At 38.2% G+C, this 18,990-nt stretch overlaps 5 protein-coding genes across 21 annotated transcripts; 2 read left to right on the top strand and 3 right to left on the bottom strand.

The window, feature by feature from the left end:
• Positions 1-69: 69 nt before the first annotated feature.
• On the bottom strand, positions 70-8,151 carry Npc1a (Niemann-Pick type C-1a). 8 transcript variants are annotated; one of them, XM_020951590.2, is made up of 12 exons: positions 7,874-8,151; positions 6,120-6,230; positions 4,469-4,639; positions 4,250-4,406; positions 4,061-4,137; positions 3,778-3,996; positions 3,520-3,712; positions 3,029-3,348; positions 2,682-2,972; positions 1,224-2,619; positions 297-1,163; positions 70-240 (listed from the first exon to the last, which is right to left on the bottom strand). In XM_020951590.2, the coding sequence occupies exons 2-12, from the start codon at positions 6,210-6,212 to the stop codon at positions 158-160; spliced, it is 3,867 nt and encodes a 1,288-aa protein (XP_020807249.1). In that variant the 5' UTR covers positions 6,213-6,230; positions 7,874-8,151; the 3' UTR covers positions 70-157. The 8 variants fall into 8 exon arrangements, with proteins under 8 accessions (XP_020807249.1, XP_086687009.1, XP_020807250.1 ...); XM_086830883.1 differs by having other exon boundaries at positions 7,686-7,981; XM_020951591.2 differs by having other exon boundaries at positions 7,291-7,974.
• On the top strand, positions 8,041-9,416 carry Prosalpha6 (Proteasome alpha6 subunit). The gene is made up of 3 exons (XM_020951599.2): positions 8,041-8,346; positions 8,407-9,042; positions 9,103-9,416. The coding sequence occupies exons 1-3, from the start codon at positions 8,344-8,346 to the stop codon at positions 9,310-9,312; spliced, it is 849 nt and encodes a 282-aa protein (XP_020807258.1). The 5' UTR covers positions 8,041-8,343; the 3' UTR covers positions 9,313-9,416.
• A 274-nt stretch (positions 9,417-9,690) lies between these two features.
• On the top strand, positions 9,691-11,476 carry Bcs1 (mitochondrial chaperone BCS1). 3 transcript variants are annotated; one of them, XM_020951609.2, is made up of 2 exons: positions 9,691-9,738; positions 10,173-11,476. In XM_020951609.2, the coding sequence occupies exon 2, from the start codon at positions 10,178-10,180 to the stop codon at positions 11,471-11,473; it is 1,296 nt and encodes a 431-aa protein (XP_020807268.2). In that variant the 5' UTR covers positions 9,691-9,738; positions 10,173-10,177; the 3' UTR covers positions 11,474-11,476. The 3 variants fall into 3 exon arrangements, with proteins under 3 accessions (XP_020807268.2, XP_020807267.2, XP_020807269.2); XM_020951608.2 differs by having other exon boundaries at positions 9,692-10,107; XM_020951610.2 differs by having other exon boundaries at positions 9,728-10,112.
• A 72-nt stretch (positions 11,477-11,548) lies between these two features.
• Positions 11,549-14,205, bottom strand: LOC110183348 (LIM domain transcription factor LMO4.2). 4 transcript variants are annotated; one of them, XM_086830881.1, is made up of 6 exons: positions 14,114-14,205; positions 12,720-12,842; positions 12,320-12,628; positions 12,102-12,255; positions 11,836-12,027; positions 11,549-11,781 (listed from the first exon to the last, which is right to left on the bottom strand). In XM_086830881.1, the coding sequence occupies exons 3-6, from the start codon at positions 12,564-12,566 to the stop codon at positions 11,649-11,651; spliced, it is 726 nt and encodes a 241-aa protein (XP_086687007.1). In that variant the 5' UTR covers positions 12,567-12,628; positions 12,720-12,842; positions 14,114-14,205; the 3' UTR covers positions 11,549-11,648. The 4 variants fall into 4 exon arrangements, with proteins under 4 accessions (XP_086687007.1, XP_020807263.1, XP_020807261.1 ...); XM_020951604.2 differs by lacking the exon at positions 14,114-14,205 and adding an exon at positions 13,737-13,876; XM_020951602.2 differs by lacking the exon at positions 14,114-14,205 and adding an exon at positions 13,628-13,811.
• A 220-nt stretch (positions 14,206-14,425) lies between these two features.
• ova (ovaries absent) lies at positions 14,426-18,560 on the bottom strand. Of its 5 annotated transcripts, XM_086830876.1 has the most exons (6): positions 18,366-18,520; positions 17,565-17,691; positions 16,550-16,800; positions 16,153-16,350; positions 15,930-16,094; positions 14,426-15,865 (listed from the first exon to the last, which is right to left on the bottom strand). In XM_086830876.1, exons 2-6 carry the CDS (start codon positions 17,575-17,577, stop codon positions 14,543-14,545), a joined length of 1,950 nt encoding a protein of 649 aa, XP_086687002.1. In that variant the 5' UTR covers positions 17,578-17,691; positions 18,366-18,520; the 3' UTR covers positions 14,426-14,542. The 5 variants fall into 5 exon arrangements, with proteins under 5 accessions (XP_086687002.1, XP_086687003.1, XP_086687004.1 ...); XM_086830877.1 differs by lacking the exon at positions 17,565-17,691 and having other exon boundaries at positions 18,366-18,560; XM_086830878.1 differs by lacking the exon at positions 17,565-17,691 and having other exon boundaries at positions 18,350-18,520.
• Positions 18,561-18,990: the final 430 nt, after the last annotated feature.

The raw sequence follows: 18,990 nt of genomic DNA, 5'->3' as shown, positions 1-18,990 counted from the left end.
TTTTTTTTATTACGTTTAACGAAAAAATAACAATACAGGTAACAAAAAAGGAATACGTAAAGACCACAGTTACGTTTAGATTATTTATTTTACCTTAACCAGTTAACATTTAAAATATTCTTTTGAGATTATTGCAATATAACTAATGTGTATTCATCTATAGAATTCCCGCGAGGGCTGTCTCCTGATCGAGAGCAGCCTGTCTATGGTACCTAAGCCTAGCATTACTTACAGGAGCCCCTGCAATAAAGAAAACAATTAATATTTTGAGGCTTATGTACAAATATATGACTTACCAATATAACTTAATAAGACCGGCAGGAATATCAGGCCATGCGCCGCTCCAATTACAACTATTCCCAAATACATGCGAAAATAAAATACTTGAAATATTTGACTTTTTGCAAAAGCCAGCACCAGGATGCCTGCAAATTTGGTCAGCGTGATGCCGGAAAAAATGGAGCTGCCCATTTTCGACAGACTATCTGCCGCTCGATCGATCTGACTGATCGACTTCGATATGGAGAAGCTGTGCACCAAGTGCGAGCAGAACTCGACCGATATTCCGACGGCCATAACGAGATTAACTAAGGAAACTGCGTTCAACGAAATATTCCAATAATACATAAGGCCACCTAAATTAACAACGATCATCGTTATAGTGATCACAACAACTAGCGCGGAATGAACGTCGAAGCCCATCAAAATGAAGGTAACAACGAATATGGAAAGTACGGAGATACCCATGCTCTGCAGCGTGTCCGACCACATGGTCAGATATTGTTCGTAAAAAACATAGAATACTGAATAGGGGAAAACTTCGACGGTCAGAGCCGACTCTATAGGAACTCCGTTCGACATTAGTCTGCCCTGCAACATCTGGGTGATGTTCGACGATATCTTTCTGGCCGATTCCAGTGCCAGAAAATAGTCGGCCGATGTCTTTAGTATCGTATGATAGGCCATAAAATAGGACGTTTCAATGTTCAGTCGTTCACTGGTGGAGGAGTAACGAACACCTCCGCCATAGGCCGCATGACCGGCCTTGGCGCACGAGTCATCGGGATTATCCTTGAGAAAGAAGGGCAGGAACTTTTCAAAGCTCTGCTCGTCTGGCCGCTGAAGCGAGTTCTTCCCGATCACACATCGCGAACAGGATGTATCTGAAATAGTTGGAGACTGCATTAAAAGCTTATCCTCGGTTATTACTTCTTCAAGCTCACCTTGATGTGGACAAAAGTCGCCATTGGCAGGATTGAATTTGCAGCAGGAGGGCGCCGCCGACCAGTCAAAGTAATCATCCATCCAACTGGACGCCGGACGGGCGATGTACGTTCGATTCGAGTGCCGGCTGGCCAGGTATATTTGAGTCAGGACGCTGTCGTCGTTGCAATATCGACCGGCACACACTAAGTTCTGAACCGACGTATTAGTGTAGGTCAAGTTGCCTTTTAGGACAAAGTACACTGGCGGTCCAATGTTTAGATTTTCGTTCAGAGACTGGAAATAGTGCAGGACAAAGCTGTCTTCGGGCATGGCCAGTTCCTGATCGAGACCAATGTCTATTTTGGGCGCGATGGCAATGCTAAAGCAGAGCCAGGCGAAGAATATGACCATTACGCTGGCCCGCACCACCTTCTTCATAAGGAACGGAACGTAGACACTACTGAAAAACTTGTACAAAAGTCCCTCCTCGTTGCTAGCAACACTATCGGGCTTCTTCCCCTTGATGAAACAGCAAATGTCCATGCGATTCTCCTCCTTTCTCCTGGTATCCAGGGTGAAAAGGCTAACAAAACATGTTATTTGCAGTAAGAAGTCAATGATCAGGGCGACACCGGCGTACAGGGCAAAAGCCCTTACTGCCGGCATATCGGAAAGTCCGCCGAGAAAGAAGCAAAAGCTCTCGCTCAACGATGTGAGCAGCATACTGGGACCCACACGACCCAGTATTCGGCCAACTTGCTGCTCCAGCGTTTCATTGGGTTTGCGCTGGTCGCGCTGATGCGTTTGGACCAGAATGAAGATGTTGTCCACGCCGACGGCCAACACCAAAAAGGGTATAACCTCGACAATAATCAACGTGGCCGGCAGCCCGACGTAGCCGAATAGGCCAACGGATGATACCACCGATGCCAGGACAATGATGACACCACCAATGCCCAACGTAATCTTGCTGTCAATGAAAACTCGCTTGAACTCCTTGACATGGCCCAGCGATATCGCAATGTACATGAACATTATGAGATAGGAAACCAATATCGTTAGGACATCTGACTGCGATTCCCTATTGAGTTCGTCCTCGATCGATCTTTCCGAAGTGAAGGCAATGTCCATGTGCTCGGTTCTGCTACTGTTCTTTGTATAGTTGGTCATAAACTCAATAAACTTTTTCTCCCACTGCAGGGCCTTCTGCAAGTCCGTCCTGTTATGATGATTCCTCACCAGAAAGGTCAAGATCAAGGCGTTTGCTTGCTCGTACTTTGTGTTTCCCGTTAGCTGGTCACCGGGCTTGAGGAATCCACCCAGGGCTATGGCAGGATCAACAGGACCGCCGTAAGGAGCCAGACATAAGTACGGATTACTCATACACTGATACAAATTATCCAAGTAGGTGACCTGAAATTAAAATTGTTTGTTTACAACCCAAGAAACTAAATAAAGCTTAGTGCTACACTCACATTAAAGCCATTATCCTCATCGTTGTCGTCCAGTCGCTCGACATCATCTTGAAAGTAACCCCAAATCGATTGCACCACACAACTCGAGTCCTCTATTTCGTTTTCATCATCCGATAGCGGTGCAAAGCATATATCCTTTAGCATTGTCCCGTTGGCATTTATTTTCCTGATGCCCTCTTGCAGGTTCAACACATTGGTCAAAAACTCTCTATCGAAGACGGGACCAAACGTTAACGGGCCGTTCGAGGTGTTGTGAACAATTTGTGGCAGATTCACCGCTTTGATAATGACCTACAAAAGAATTGTCAAGGATTGAATATAATCTATCCGAAATCTTTTATTATTACCTGCTCCAGCCGATAGAATGGCGCAAATTTGGTGTCAAAAAACTCCCGCTCAAGCCGCGATTTTGAATTAGGCGACGCCCATAGCTTAACCGGATCGGTTGTTATGTCGATGTAATTAATGCCGTAGCCCAGGATTACGACCAGCGAGGCACCAGCGAATAAAGTCATCCAGGGATTGCTGGCAAAGAATGTGCCCCATTTGGTGAATACATTTTGCAGTAACGTTTCCGTTTGAGCTCCCAACTTGTCGAAATATGAATCGTTCTCTCTGAAAGCTTGTTCATCCGAGACATCATTCCCATCGATTTGAAAGCTGTCGTCTAAAGGAAGAAAAACGTTGCACTTATTTTATTTAAACTTCAATTATTGATTGTGGGAAGTAGAAGAAGGTGAAGCCTGTGCGTTTTGGTAATTATGTAAACTTTTAAATGTTTTCAAAGGTTAATAGCAGTTAAGAAAATATAAATTGTATAATTCTGTCTAAAACTTACCCATCGACGAACTTTGCGTAAATAGAAACGATCCCATGAGGAATACCAAAACTCCCACAATAAATACGGCAGCCATGATAACGAAATACGGGTCTTGACCAGCGATTTTGAATGGCTCTGGCGGCGGCGGTTCGGGCGGGGCCTGAGGACAGGATAGGTCACAGTCCGAACACGAGCAGGCGGGCAGTTTGCTCTATAATAAATAATTCGAACAATATGTATAACATGAAATTATAAACAATTATCTCAGCTACTTACGTTGACCGCCTGGTTGCAAGGTATGGTCTTTGGATTGGTAGGCTTGAAATCATCGCTCTTGTCCTTTGGCTCATGCTGTATGTAAGTAATTTGAAAAGGAACATATGGGCTAGTAGCGTCTCCCATAAAGTTGAACCATTTTGTGGGATTGCAACGGGATGCTGGGTACGAACCGCACATTAAGTCAAAAGCTAATTGACCTGTTTGCGGGACAGAAACCTAAGCAATATAAAATACAAGTATTTAACAAAATGTATTAGTTTTATAGGAAGATAAGAAATACCTGAGAGCATGATTTGTAAGTCTTATTAATATACTCCGTTGATATATGCAAATCTACGGCGCTGATGTAGGAAATAGCTAAAATGCAAAGAGAATTGACGTCAGTTTAAAATTTGTAGAAGAACGTAAACCTTTTTGAGTAAATTAGGGTTAACACATAAACCCTGAACTTAGTCATTATTACTCTAACCTTTTTTATTTTTTTTCGTTGCCGCCACATGCATAAAATCAGATTGCTGTGAGGAACATGTGAACTGGCAGATGTGCCGAACCAGGTTCTCCATGCAGGACGGACATCGATCCAAAAAATTGGCGGCCAGCTTAACGTTTTTATTTAAAATTTCCACCTGTAACAAACATAATTTATAGCAGAGTATGTTGAACATAATAGCAGTTGCGGTTTTTTCACCTGTTGCTTGTCACAGCAAAATTGATTGCCACTATTCTCCATCAAAAATCCACATCGCTCTTTCAGCAACTCCAAGCCGTCCTTAGGCATTTCCTTGGCTGTGCCATTGTACGGACAGTTTTGACTGTGGCCAGTCTCCTCGGTATTACAAACGCCATACCAAACACAGTCCTTAAAGTACATTAAATACATAAACCATTTAAAAAGAGGTTGTTTATAAAAGTCGTAAAAGAAAATCGAATGACTATTCGGTTGATTTTGGTCTACAGAGATCACACATAAACCTAACCAATAACCTTTTCAGTCATATAATGTTATGACCATATAAACTATGAACTATGAGTTGCAATCCAAAAGAATAGATCGATTTTTATATGATCATTTTTTGGGCAAATTCAAAATTTTCAAAATGTAATAACTAAGTTAAAAATTAATTAATTTCGATTTGAAACGCTTTCCTCTTCTAGTTATTAAAAGTTCAACAAATCTGCATACTCAATTTAAGATTTTAGGAAATTCAATTTTTGGTCAAAAATTAATAAATTTAATGATGATTTAATGAACCCCTTTTAAAATTTGTAATTTTTGAAAAAAAAAAATTAATTTTAGCCGGACATAGCTAGATCGATTCAGATTTAAATGTTGATAAAGAAAATATATGGTTTATAGGGTCGGAAATGACTCCTTCACTGCGTTTTTAGAATTTTACTGAAACTATAATACCCTGAAATGGTATAATTAATCTTAAAAATTAAAAATAAAACCAAAAGATTCGATCCATTCCAAAATGTTACCCATCGTCATAAAATCGTTAACGATTTAAGGAAGTAATACAGTTTTAATTTAAAGAGTTCTACTTTTAAGAAGGATAACATTAAAGTAATCATAAAAAGGAAATAAAGGTAACTTCGGAAAGGTGAAATATGTATGTACACCATTGCAGTTAGCCATAGGATCATGGGTTCGAATGTTCCATCGACCATAACTAAGCCAAAAATTCATTAAATTCAATTCGGAAACCTGTTCTATGCTAGTTTTTAGAAGGTTAATAAATCTGCATACTCAATTTAAGATGTTAAAAAATTAAATTTTTTTACAAAAATTCAAAATTTTAACGATGTAACCCCTTTTAAAAAATTCAAAAATTTGGAAAATTAAAAAAAATCAATTTGAGCCTGACATAGCTAGATCGATTCAGCTGTTAATGCTGATCAAGAATATATTTGGTTTATAGGGTCGGAAATGACTCCATGGAATGATTCAATCGATGTTTCTCCACCTCTAACTCGAATGTATATTTCGTACTTTTAACACACTCCACAGCCAAATTGAACTATTATTTGGGCTGTTGGAAAGGAAATTAGCTTGCATCTGTTTTGACTCACTCAAATTTATTTTTACGTGTTTATTAGTATATTATTGATGACGTCAAGCCTGCAGCAGGTATTCTTAAACAATTGAGAACAGATGTCAGGCGCTTTTCGCGGGCAATATCAGGAAAATTAACACAGTCTTATTCAGCTTACAATGATTAATATTTTGTAATGCAAGTTCATGTTTTCTCCTACGTATAAAGTTTTTTAGTGTTTAAAGGCTCCAAACTCGAAACCTTAGTCAAAGGTAATATTGAAGCGCTTTTAACTGCACTTACCTGTTTTGATAATTGAATTAAAGTGCAGAATACAACGGCGAAGAGGATGTGCACTCCGAAAGCAGTACTCCTGAGTGGAATTGTTGACCGCATTCTATCACAATTGCATATCTGAAAATATATATCAAACGTAATTTTAGAAAACAATATTGTAGAGAATAAAAAACCAATGCAGTACACTCTTTGATCGTTTCAGATCCCAGTTCCCTTCGGATGCTGAACCGAAAATAATTCCCTCCGTTAGTTATCTGTTGTGTTCATGCAAAATCTGATTGAAATTCAGAGAAGAAAGCGATTTTCGAAGCAATTATATAAACATTTATTCGCGTAATGGATATAAAGCGAGTCGGTGTATCCGGCTGTTGAAACACTTGGGATCTGAGAATGGAAGTTCCACCAAGACTCTCCAGATGCCCCGCAAAATTCGGAATAATTCCTTTTGACATGAAACTTAAGCGATGAGCTGGTTTATCGCTAGGTTTTAAAGTCCATTCTGTCTGAATATTATTAGTATAATCATGAGCTTTTATGGTTGGATAGGCTCTTTTTTTAATTGCCTGTTCAGCTAATTTCCATGACAATTAGGTTTAAAACAAAACTAAGATCATATTTTTAGTATAATGTTTGTATTTTATGGTTAATGTTTTTAAATTATAGATGGAAGGTCACGTTTATATGATAAATTTATAAATTAGATACTCAACAATAAGCATACTTTTATAGAATTAAAAATGATAGGAACTTTGTGCATTTAAGTCGCAAATCAAAAATCCTGATAATCCATGCACAACAAAAATAAAATACAAAGAAAGTTGAATGGCTTCATATCAAGGCAAAGTCTGGCTTTTGAGTCACAATAAGAAAATAATCAGTTCATTCATTTTAGTAATAGGAGCCATTAGTAACCACTTCGCACATTTAAGAGTAAATATCAATAACGAAGAATGATAAAACTATGTACATTCGTACATACAGCTGGACCGCCAAGGGAGTTAACGGGGCTGGCTTTTCGCCCTTGGACAATAATATGCTATATTTCGCGCTAAATCACATTGCCCGGTAACTGGTTAAGGCTAAAGCTACTGCGAAACTGATGATGCAACTAGTGGCCCGGTAGTGGAATGGGTAATTTTATTATGGAGTGTACATACACACATACATACATACGTACTTATGTGCATTATGTACAACAGCTGACGGTGCACTAGCCGATACTACCTCGATAGCACTTTTCCACAGCAATACGCAAATGATGTAGCAACCGCGGGGGAAAAAAAATTCCGCAACGGATCCAATGTTTTATGTATTTGTGCTGTTGCTGCTGCCTCAGAGTCTTATTGATATGCGGGTGTCACTGCATTCTTAAATATTACACGGACCTTGTAGACCGATGATAAAAGGCACGCAAGTTCACCTCAAACATGCTAGCCAGCTATCACTTTCAGCAAATCGTTAATTGTAAACATCAGTATTGCGCCGAGCCAATAAAAATGTTTTCTTTGTTCCTCATATTCGTCTATACATCCCTAGGGATGTGTGTGTGCGTGTGCATGTGTATGAAGTCACCTTAGAAAGGTTCCTTTATTTAATTAAATCAAACACTTTCGCTAGCAGCCAGCACTGAAATTTCACTTTTTTTCCACAATATTTTGTTGATTGATTGTTGTCGCAAGTACATATCACTATCCACTAGATTTGACGAGTGAGTCACGGAAATAACCTTCTCAATTCTGCCAAACTTGGAGCTTACTAACCCACGGTCCCAAATCAGGAGAGCCAAAACAGGAGAGTGTGAGATTTGTAACTGAAATATACAATTAAAATGTAAACACTCCCATTGACTATTTGTTAGACTAACTTTCAAATCAATCGAATACAATAAATCGATATATGTAAAATTACGTTGATAAGTGGGAATACTGGAAAAGGAACACTGGAGTGCACACTGTCGGTTTTATTTATTATAAAATAAGAAAAAAACTGTTATAATGCATTTTAAAATTAGAATTTTATGTAATTTGCCACACTAAGTAATTAATTTTACTACCGCGTAGAGCAAACCAAATTCAGTATTTTTTCCACTGTTTCAATGTCGAGGAGAATTGTCAAAAAGTTCCATCTCTCCCGATATATTTTTTGTTTGTCTCAGACGGCGGTCCATAACTAACTATCGAGTATTTCTACTTGTCATTCTCATATTTAGTCGGCTTCTAATACAAAAGTCATGGTAAAGTTTATTTTAAATAGCAATATGCAATTAATAGCAAACTAATCGACTTAATTCCAGTTTCGCAATCAATATGATAGTGATGTTACTGTGTGGAGTCCTCAAGGACGTCTGCATCAGGTGGAGTATGCCATGGAAGCCGTAAAGCTCGGCACGGCTACTGTTGGACTGAAAAATCGGGACACCGCCGTGCTCTTAGCTCTGTGCAAGCCGTCATCGGAGCTGTCGGCTTCCCAACGCAAGATTATCCCCATCGACGACCACTTGGGTATATCCATTGCTGGCATTACTGCGGATGCTCGTGTGCTCAGCAAATACTTGCGTTCCGAATGCCTGAACTACAAACACTCTTACGACTTCACTTACCCGGTAACTCGCTTGATCACAAACCTGGGCAACAAAATGCAGACCACCACTCAGCGCTACGATCGCCGTCCGTATGGCGTGGGCCTGCTCGTGGCCGGCTACGATGAGAAGGGGCCGCACATATATCAGGTCACACCTTCGGCGACCTTTTTTAATTGCAAGGCCAATTCCATTGGATCGCGTTCACAAAGCGCACGCACCTATCTGGACCGCAATCTGAACAGCTTCTTGGACTGCTCCAAGGATGAGATCATCTGTCACGGCATCAGAGCCATTCTGGGTACCCTGCCCACTGATGAGCATCAGAGCCGTGACACTCCATCCCAGTATGTAAGTTTCCTAGAGAAATGTGTTGAAATTTAACTATAATGGGTTATTTGCATTTTTTAGAGTATAACTGTTGCCATTGTCGGCAAGGATCAGCCATTCAAAATTCTCTCTGAGGAAGAGAACGCAAAGTACCTTGAATGGGCCAAGGAAAATAGTGGTCCTGCTGATCCGCGCAGACCTGGCGATGATGACGATCGCCCGTCCACATCGGATGAAACTGATGCCGATCCAAGGGATCCTCAAGTTGCTGTGGCCACAGAGGAACGCTAATCACCGGCAGGAAAATCATAGGAAGTCGTCTTAAGCATTCAAAATGTTGGATGGGGAGGTTAAAATAAACTTTGTCATGCATTTGCATATTTCTTACACCGGAACTAGGAGCTATTTTTATTGGGCGGGGAATGTAAAGGCATCAGAAAATATAATTTGTTGGATTAGCTCTTTAAATATAATGTGGAATATCAGATTAAGAAACACGGAGGATTTGATAAGGGCCGATCGGTGTCCGGTACAGGTAAGCGGTTTAAATATTATTTTAATGCGCATCATTTATTAAAATGAATAAGTTAAAAAAAAAATAAATTTAAAAAGCCCCTCTATGTTCCATACTCCATTATTCCACTTTGATGTCATTACATTTTTCTAACTGAAAGGTATTTTACGTTCATTGAATTGTGGTCACACTGTTCAATGCCGGTATTATTATTATTCTTTTTCTGTTTTTATAAAATCTAATTATATTACTTTTTGTGAATGACAAGCATTAACCCGTTAATAATCATAAGGATGATCAGAATAAAGGCATACTTTTACTTGACATTTTTTGGCTTTAAATACCAATTTTCAATAATTACATAACGAAAACGTATTACTTTGATCTCCCATTAGTTGATTAAAAAGCAAAACTTTAATAAAATATAATTTTATATATTGTTTACTATGTGTACTTCACCAAAACTTGTTCTTTACAAGGAAAGAATTTAAATGAAAGTAAATAAGAGCGAATATATATATCTGAAATGTTGGATTTGAAGGATTAGTTTTATTGCTATTACTAATCAACAGGTTGTGTAAATAGGGGTTTCCATTATAAAAATGTGAGTTCAAGTAAAACAATACCTTCTTTTCAGGCAAGATGACTCTTCCAGATCTTGTGTCCAGTCTATCGTCCAATCCGTACTTTGGTGCTGGCTTCGGATTATTCGGCGTTGGAGCGGCAGCTGCCATTTTAAGAAAGGGTCTGCAGGGCGGATTAGTCCTATTCCGTCGGCACTGCATGATTACGCTGGAAGTACCATGCCGCGATAAGTCCTACCAGTGGCTCTTGAAATGGATTACAATCAGAGGGGCCCGCAAAACGCAGCATCTGAGTGTGGAAACCACCTTTCTGCAAAGCGACAGCGGCCAGATAAAGACCACCTACGACTTTATACCTAGCATCGGAAAGCATCTATTTAACTACAAGGGCAACTGGATTCAGGTGGAGCGAACTAGGGAGCAGCAAACTCTGGATCTGCACATGGGCGTTCCGTGGGAAACAGTGACGCTGACGGCGTTTGGCAACAACAAACAAATCTACTTTGACATCCTGGAGGAGGCGCGGCTTTTGGCACTTGAGGCCACCGAAGGCAAAACGGTGCTGTACACGGCAATGGGCGCTGAATGGAGACCCTTTGGACATCCTCGTCGACGGCGTCCCACTGCCTCGGTGGTTTTGGACCGGGGCACTTCTCATAAAATAATTTCCGATTGCCACGACTTTATCAAGAGTTCCCTGTGGTACACGCAACGGGGCATCCCCTACCGGCGGGGCTATCTGCTATACGGGCCTCCGGGCTGCGGCAAATCCAGCTTTATCACTGCCTTAGCTGGCGAGTTGGAGTACAGCGTCTGCCTACTTAATCTATCGGAAAGGGGCTTAACCGACGATCGACTTAATCACCTGCTTAACGTAGCACCCGAACAGAGTATCATTTTGCTGGAGGACATTGACGCCGCCTTCGTGTCCCGGGAGCAGAGTTCGCAGCAAAAGTCGGCTTTCGATGGCCTAAACAGGATAACGTTTAGTGGACTTCTCAATTGCTTGGATGGCGTGGGCTCAACGGAAGCTCGAATAGTTTTCATGACCACCAACTATATAGATCGCTTGGATCCTGCCCTAATTCGTCCAGGAAGAATTGACCTCAAGGAATACATTGGCTATTGCACGCCGTATCAATTGGAGGAAATGTTCAAGAACTTCTTTGGCAACAGTGAGTCTACAAAGGCGGAGGAGTTCGCTAAGAGAGTCAATTCCTTTGGCCGTTCCGCAAGTCCCGCTCAAGTTCAAGGTTTCTTCATGAAACACAAATTATCCTCTCCGCAGACAGTTATTGATGCGTGTGAAGATATTTGGGAGAATGTTTTGGGCGACAATAAAAAGAATAATTAAAAACTAATGTTTCACTGGAAAAACTAATCGCAGCAATGATAGCCTGGTGAAAACTATCCTAAAACCAACATAATATTTTATATATTATGATTTAATTACATTTTTATAGGTAATTTAAAAATATGAACTATGTTCTAAAATATATGTATATATTTTATGTGACATTTAAATTTGATTAGTCCTTTGATCTTCTCGGCCTTCCCACCTTGCCTTTCCTTTGTCCGAGCGTTCCATTCGAGTTAGCGGGGCCCTTAAGTAACTTGTGCCAATCCTGCTCACACACCAAGCTTGCTCCTAACATAGTATACCTGGAGAAAAAGGCGTTTAAATTGAATGAATTAATATTTGGACCATGGACTTACCTGTCGCCTGGGCGCAGACTTGATCCACACTTAGCACAACTAAAGCACCTTAGATGAAATACGCAATTAATTATTTGTTTTTGTTGATTTTGTAAATCAATATTATTTATGCCAGTTAGGGCTTTCGCTACTAGTTCGCTCGGAGGAATAGTTTCGCCACAACCAGAACAAACTCCAGAGCAGCCAAACATACTGGAAAGAGTATTCAGAGGTGTTTCGAGTGTCATCAATTGAAACAGGTAATGGAATTTTCAAGTCTATCATACCTGGAATAATCCTTTTTGCAAAGAATCAGGCCTCGCCTTGTAAAACAGCTGGAGCCTACTTCTGCTAGCATAGCGCCGCAACAGTGACATTTAAGGCAACCATTGTGCCAGTATCTGTCTAGAGCGTATAAAAGATATCTATCACTTATTTTATCTGCAATTAAATCCAAATACATTATTAATTGTTTAGCCAATAGTTAAATGTTACAAGCTCTTACCGCCACAACCACCACACACTTTAATGAGGGAGTTAGAGTGAATTAGCTGTTGATTATTGAAATCGTTTGAAGATTCGTCCATGAACGATAGCTGAGACGAAGATATATTCGAGTTGGTTTCGACAATGTCCTTAGTGTGATTGGAGTTCCGATAATCAATAACTATGGGGGCGAAGTTCTCGGGACTAGATGAGTCTTGATGATGTGCCGCTAGTATGTCTCTATATGAATGGAACGTTGCATTCATTGCTAAAAATGTTGATGACTTAAGTCGTAGAAGGCATAAAGGTCCTGTTTATAGTTTAAACCCTGGAAATAGACAACAAGAAATGAAAATATAGTATGTACATAATAAACTAATAAACACTAAACTTTTGGTATTAAATTTGTGGGGACCAACCTTTCGAAGCTCGCTATATACATAGATCAATCTTGTAAGAACTCCATAATCGTAGTGCCTCGACCATGAAATATCCGGTGGTCAAAATATAAGCCACAATATACAAATGATAGGTAAATATATCTAAAATAATATGAAAACAATTTGGGTTAAAAAGGAATTGCTTAAATAAAGAAATATTAATGCGCCGGTTTTCTAACTTTCATAAATACATAATACATTTTTTAATAGTAAAGAAAATAAACTTTTTTTTTTTTGCTATGCAGTTTTTACATCATTAATTTATAAGCAGTTAAGAATATGATGAAAGATGATTACTCTTGCCGCACTCACTCAATAAAATATTTATTATTTTAACCGATGACTGCAGGGAACTGGGATTTTAGCAGCTTCTCCTGCAATTATCGATATGAGCGGTAAGGGAAAGCCGTCACTACCCTAAAACCTATCAATGTAGTCTTTGCGATTTCCATTTATTTCCAATTTGAAATTCATTTTTGATCCATTTTGCATTGCTGCCACAGCTGTCCATACATACGTACGTATGTGCATACATACAAACATACATATGCATAAAAGTAAGAAGCCCGTATGTACAAACATTCATTCCGTTCCGAACGCCTAATGTATGTACGTCTATATATGTACATATGTGCGTAAAGCTGCGGTCTTATGCCGATAGATTAATCAATAATTAATTTTCGTAAATTAATTCGCGCACCATAGAGCACATTGTAACTAATGTTAACTTTTTGTTTATATTTAACAAAACTTATTCGCTGTCAGGCACGGCACACATGCAAAATTTTTGTGTACATATATATGTACATACGTAGGTTCAGTTCATTTTAAACACAGCATTAAGCCATTTTTGCCAATTATAAACCAAAATGCACTTTTCAACTTACGCACTCGTCAATTAATTATTTAATAGCGAAAAATTCTCAGACGACACCATGAGGAACAGTAAAATCGTTTTAGTTTCAAACACCATTTCTTGTATACGACTTTACATACCAAACTAATTCATAGATATGAAAGCAAGCAATCCGCAATTCCACAGGGTGTGCCGGGCACTTTTACATTTTAATCGTTGAATTCGTTTGTTTTACGAGGGAAAATATCGCATTCAGTGGTGGTCGTCTAGCTATTTTCTCATTCATTTATATGAGCTCAATCAATTATTTATTTGTCGTTAAGTGTGACATTACAGTAAGTAATTAACTGCCAAATTTATTTATATTTGACATCATCAATTGCTTGGTAAAATTGTTTAAAAAAAGATGAGAATAAAAATTATGCTACGTTTTCATAACTAATTTATATTATCCAATAAAATACAATAATTGGACACAACAGTCAATCGATAAATTTGTACTCATTGAATAACGCACATTTACAGTCAGAACTGAAACGGCAAAATTGCTGTTAAGTTTTAGAATTTGAAAATTTTTTTTTTTTTTTAATTTTGACAATTTTAACAATGTAACCCCTTATAAAATTTTTAAAATTTGGAAAGAAATTAATTTTATCCAGACATATCTAGATCGAATGGGCTGTTGATGATGATCAAGAATATTTATGATTTATGGGGTCGGAAATGACTCTTCCCAGCGTTACAAGCTTCTGACTAAAGTTATTATATCCTACAAGGGTATAAAATGGCACTTATCATTCAGATTTCTTAAGATTAAAAAAGATGCAGCTTTAAATATAAAAGTATTTAAACAAATTATTTATTCAAGTATAGTAATTCTAGATTTTAATTTTTATCCTGCGCAAAATAACAATTTAGTAACTTAACTATTAGATTAAGAATAGATCTATGATGTTAAATCAATGGAAATTATTCGCCCCGTGCTATTGAACGGCTGAACTGCCGAGGAGATAGTGTCAAACGTACTACTACTTTCAGTAGTTATCGGGTTTGATGGGCTTTTCTCCGTATTAGCCGCCGCCGCAGCCGCCGAGTGGGCGTACCAGTCTGTAAGTCGGACCAATTTCTTGGAAAAATTGCAATTTTCTTGATTGTATTCCTTTCTGTGCTGCTCCTGCGTGTCAGTAAAGGTATTCGATGTGGCTAGAGAGCTAACCAATGAACGATTTGTAATTGTGTCAACAGAGCAACGACTAAATACTGAGTTAGCCTTATAATTTGAAAAAATGTATAACGACTGCTGCAAAGGCTTAACCGAACCGTTTTCTGGAGCTGAGGCTGTTTCTGGCTCAGGGGGACATTTGCTTGAGTCATTGAATCGCCTGTTAGACTTCCTATTGTTGTTGTTGTTGTTATGTGTTAGTTTGATTATAGTTAGCGCATCGGAGCCAAGCACTTTAGTACTACTTTCATCATCATCGTCGTCTTCCGATGAGCACAAGTCAATCGTGTCGACAACTACTTCGCTCGATGGCGAGATCCTCCAGTGCGAATTGAGCGAATTGTGGCGAGTTAGTCTTATATTTAGTTTTGTATTTGCAGCAGCCTGGCTTTGCTCCTCCATCATCATCTGTTGTTCCGATATCTTTTTCAATCTAACTGAAATTGGACGGCATTGCTTGATTAGCGGCGAGTTCAAAAACAAGAAATTCTCAGTAGTATCCCGGCGTTTAACAAACTGACGTCGCGGAAATGAATAAATGTGAAAATTGTGTTCATGCGATTTCTTAAATGTACAATGAACGTTCGTGCTGCCAGATTTCTTTTCGAAAATCTTTTGCCTTGATGTGTTTGATTTAGTTATTAAGGGCGTATAACAAAATCGATCCAAGCGCTCCTGCCTTTCCGAAATATATTCCATCGATATTGTTTGCTTCGTCGTCTTTAACAATTGCTGACCCGCAGGTGATGATATTGGGATAAACGAGCATCGACTGAACGAATGAACTGTGCGATTCCTTCGTGACGGCAATCGTCGGCTCCTACTCGATGTTTCCGTTGACGTTTCTTCACTGAATGAGTGTGTTTTTTGCTTTTCATTCGATAAGCAGCTTGCGTCGGAAAACTTAGATTGCAGGCCAAAGTTCAGCAGAAAGGCGTTGCGCTGTTCGTCATCCTCATTTTTTCCTTCGCATTTGTTGTTATCTGCTGGCTCTGGCGAATCACAAAGTATAACATCGTCTTCCATGCAACAGATATTTTCGTGTTCCTGCCATGTCATAAAAATGTTATTTAGTATGTTGTTCAGGGTGTTCCAACATTAGAAATCTTACCAGTATAGCTTCTTTTGAATAAAGTTCAGCATCACAGTTGTCGCACAGATAAATATCAAAGGGTGGTGGCTCAACCATCATATGTTGTGAATTTTCATTTAATGAACTGTTGTTGTTCTTTTGCAGCAACAAACATTTTCTATTCTTTTGCTGTCTGTCATACGACTGCAAATATTTTCAATAGATAAGCACTTTAGTCAGTCAAATATTAAATGGTACTTACCATATTTTCATTGCGAAATGTAACCAGCAATTTGTTGTTTCTTCTGTCATACAATGATGTCGTTGAATTATAATTGTTTATAAATCTCAAGCTAGCGTGCTCGTAAGCAGCTAAATCGTTACAAAATCTTAATAGGAAAAGGCTTTTGTGGAATTGATAGCAAATAACCACAATCTCTTTCATCTTCTCCATCCAATTCTAAAAATAGAACGAGAGAAATTAATAATAAAACTTTTTGAAATGGGATTAATCAGGGTGCAACAGAACATTCTAGAGGGTAGGTATTAATTGTAGCATATCTTTGGGTGCTTTTTCAATTGATACGAAATCCACAGCGATTTATATTATATTGTTTTAACTAATGGTTATCTTAATCGCAATTAGGTTAAAAGCTTACCCCAACAAACGCTTTCGGCTTCTTCAACGGAATTTCGAATGGCGCATTTTCGGGCCACCATTCTGGTTCACTGCAATCTACTTTCTTTGGTAAGTTTATATGTCCTAATGAGCACTGCACCATGAATGGAATAAAGTTTTCTAGTTGCGGCTCCGTTATTTTCTCCAGGGATGTCGGATATCCGTTAGCAAACAGAAGTGGTAAATTGGATATCATGTTGTGCTGAGCTTTATCTTTTTCATCCATTGTCACTGAAATTACATAAGAATAAAAGTTAGTTAATTAAATAGAAATATATAAAAAAACATTTTCGAATTCATTAGTAGTTTACATACCTACATTAAAAAAATGATCATTACACTTTTGGAAGCGATGATTTAATTAAGTTTCAAACATAAATGGCGATCAGATATTCAGTATGCTAGAAATGAGATAAATTCTTATTCTAAGCCTGATATGAGCGTCCGAAAGCAACTCTCTTCTTTGTGTATGTATACCCATGCGGGCTGTACTCTGGCCTTTGCGGGTAGCGTAGCCATTTTCTTTTTTTTTTGTGTATCTACATCAGTAGAGTTTATGAGACTGCGTTTATCGATTAGCGTAGGGAGGCCTAGCGGCCATTTTGTTCTATTTTCGTAGATCATTTTATTGAAATAGATCTTAATATAATAAACAAATCGAGAAACAAAACAAAATATGAGTTTACGTAATTTCAGCTCTCTTGAAAATGTCAGAGAAAAGGAGAAAATAAGACAATATCTGATGAACAGCTGTCTCATAAATCTAAGGAAAAGTCACATCGTTTCGTTATGTATAATATAACTTATGAAATGTTGAATTCAGGACACTACCAGATAACAAGTCGTTGCAGGTCCGTAAAAGTTTATGAAAATACAAATGAGCAAGTACGGCCACACTTTTTTCGTTTTTCATTTTCGACTGTCAATCGTACAATAATAGATCTACATTTTACAAATTTTCTATTCTCTTCCCCTTCTTTTTTTTTGGTTATTACCTTTTATAGCCATTAGGCTATGACCCCGTTCCCGTGCGCTTAGTCTTATGCAGCAAACGCTGCCATTCTGCTTAGACCAAAATCTAGTGGTTACACGCCTTACCTTTACGTATCTGGCGACCACTCTCTTAAATGATTCGAGTTTATTAATTCGAGCTCCGTTCCATGTTAAGTAATTAATGTGGTGTTGTAGTTATACCCTAAATCCCGTTATATTAGATTACCTAGCAAAGCGACTATCCCGTCAATTTTATGTCCTACTGCAGAGATTGCTTACTGCAAAAACCACGAATGGCTTTCATATGTGTACATGTATTCACACGCACACAAATATTCAATGTATACCAAGGGAACTAGAATAACTTGGCAAATTCAACTTTTGCTGCCTATCTGCTTCCTTCGGAGTACACATACGCTGGCAGACTCACGCACACACACTGCCATTTATGAATAGTATATGTATGTACATAAACACTGTTAAATAGTCATATGTTTTACGGAGCAATCACACAGTTTCATATGCTGTGGTATAAATACCACATCTGATTTAGACGAGTGTATATAATACACTCGACAAAAATTATTGCAAACTTACAACGCCGTTAACATTAAATCAATGATTTGAATGTAACAAAGTATTTTAGCTTAATATTGCAAAACAAAACGTAGCCACAAAATATATTAGCTGCTCTGGAATGCTCAATGCTATGGTCTTTGCATATATGTACATATCACGACAAAAAAAACCAATAGAAAACAGTTTCAATAACCTCTACCAACTATACCATTATGAGAACGCACCAAAAATTCGCAATGATTAACAAAACGCAAGACAAGGAGAGATCCACAATCACAAATATGATAACATAGTAGTAACAATACACAACACTTTCTTCGTAAAAAATTAATTTGTTGTAGCTGATATCGAATGGTTTAAGTAAGATCTCACTGGCAAATGTAGAAATCGATTGTGAAAATTACATTGACCAATGAAAATGAAACGTGGAACTGAAACAAAAAGTATGATTTTTACATCTTCGAGTAAAAACGCGTAAATTCATTTTTGTGACACAGAGCAACATATATAAAATCAGTTTAGTTTTAAGTATTATTTTGAACAATTTCAATATACAAAAGAATGTAATTAATTTAATTTTTGGAGTGACATAATAGATAGTTGAGATAAACTGATATTGCACCGAACAAAAATTAGAGAATACACATTTAAAACACAAAACAAAACAGCTGTTTATTATTAAGGAAAGTCGTTTTACATTTGATTGGAAGATAAATGTTCGAGAAGGAATTCATGCAATATAATCCGTAGCACTAATACCCTATTCTGTCACCGTCAATCCTGTTGTGCAGTTGGGATTTTTTAATCTCCGCATACAGAGATAAAAAATAGATATTCATTTGACAGATG

This window comes from Drosophila serrata, unplaced genomic scaffold (genome assembly GCF_035046125.1).
Source record: "Drosophila serrata isolate PLE 108 unplaced genomic scaffold, ASM3504612v1 contig_240, whole genome shotgun sequence".
Lineage (NCBI taxonomy): Eukaryota > Metazoa > Arthropoda > Insecta > Diptera > Drosophilidae > Drosophila > Drosophila serrata.
Note: the sequence above shows the minus strand (reverse complement) of the source record. Positions and strands in the feature narration are given on the sequence as shown.

What these genes read in the sequence shown, in the direction of transcription:
- LOC110183348 (XM_086830881.1), bottom strand. Translation starts at nt 12,566, where the DNA reads ATGAATGCAACGTTCCATTCATATAGAGACATACTAGCGGCACATCAT. An exon ending in AGTGTGTGGTGGTTGTGGCG is followed by an intron (nt 12,256 to 12,319) that starts GTAAGAGCTTGT and finishes ATTTAATTGCAG; the next exon opens with ATAAAATAAGTGATAGATAT. An exon ending in TGCAAAAAGGATTATTCCAG is followed by an intron (nt 12,028 to 12,101) that starts GTATGATAGACT and finishes TACTCTTTCCAG; the next exon opens with TATGTTTGGCTGCTCTGGAG.
- Prosalpha6 (XM_020951599.2), top strand. An exon ending in GTGACACTCCATCCCAGTAT is followed by an intron (nt 9,043 to 9,102) that starts GTAAGTTTCCTA and finishes TGCATTTTTTAG; the next exon opens with AGTATAACTGTTGCCATTGT.
- Npc1a (XM_086830882.1), bottom strand. An exon ending in CTTGCAACCAGGCGGTCAAC is followed by an intron (nt 3,713 to 3,777) that starts GTAAGTAGCTGA and finishes TATTTATTATAG; the next exon opens with AGCAAACTGCCCGCCTGCTC. An exon ending in CATTCTATCGGCTGGAGCAG is followed by an intron (nt 2,973 to 3,028) that starts GTAATAATAAAA and finishes ATTCTTTTGTAG; the next exon opens with GTCATTATCAAAGCGGTGAA.
- Bcs1 (XM_020951609.2), top strand. Translation starts at nt 10,178, where the DNA reads ATGACTCTTCCAGATCTTGTGTCCAGTCTATCGTCCAATCCGTACTTT.
- ova (XM_086830876.1), bottom strand. An exon ending in AGCCGAAAGCGTTTGTTGGG is followed by an intron (nt 16,351 to 16,549) that starts GTAAGCTTTTAA and finishes TTCTATTTTTAG; the next exon opens with AATTGGATGGAGAAGATGAA. An exon ending in CATTTCGCAATGAAAATATG is followed by an intron (nt 16,095 to 16,152) that starts GTAAGTACCATT and finishes AAATATTTGCAG; the next exon opens with TCGTATGACAGACAGCAAAA.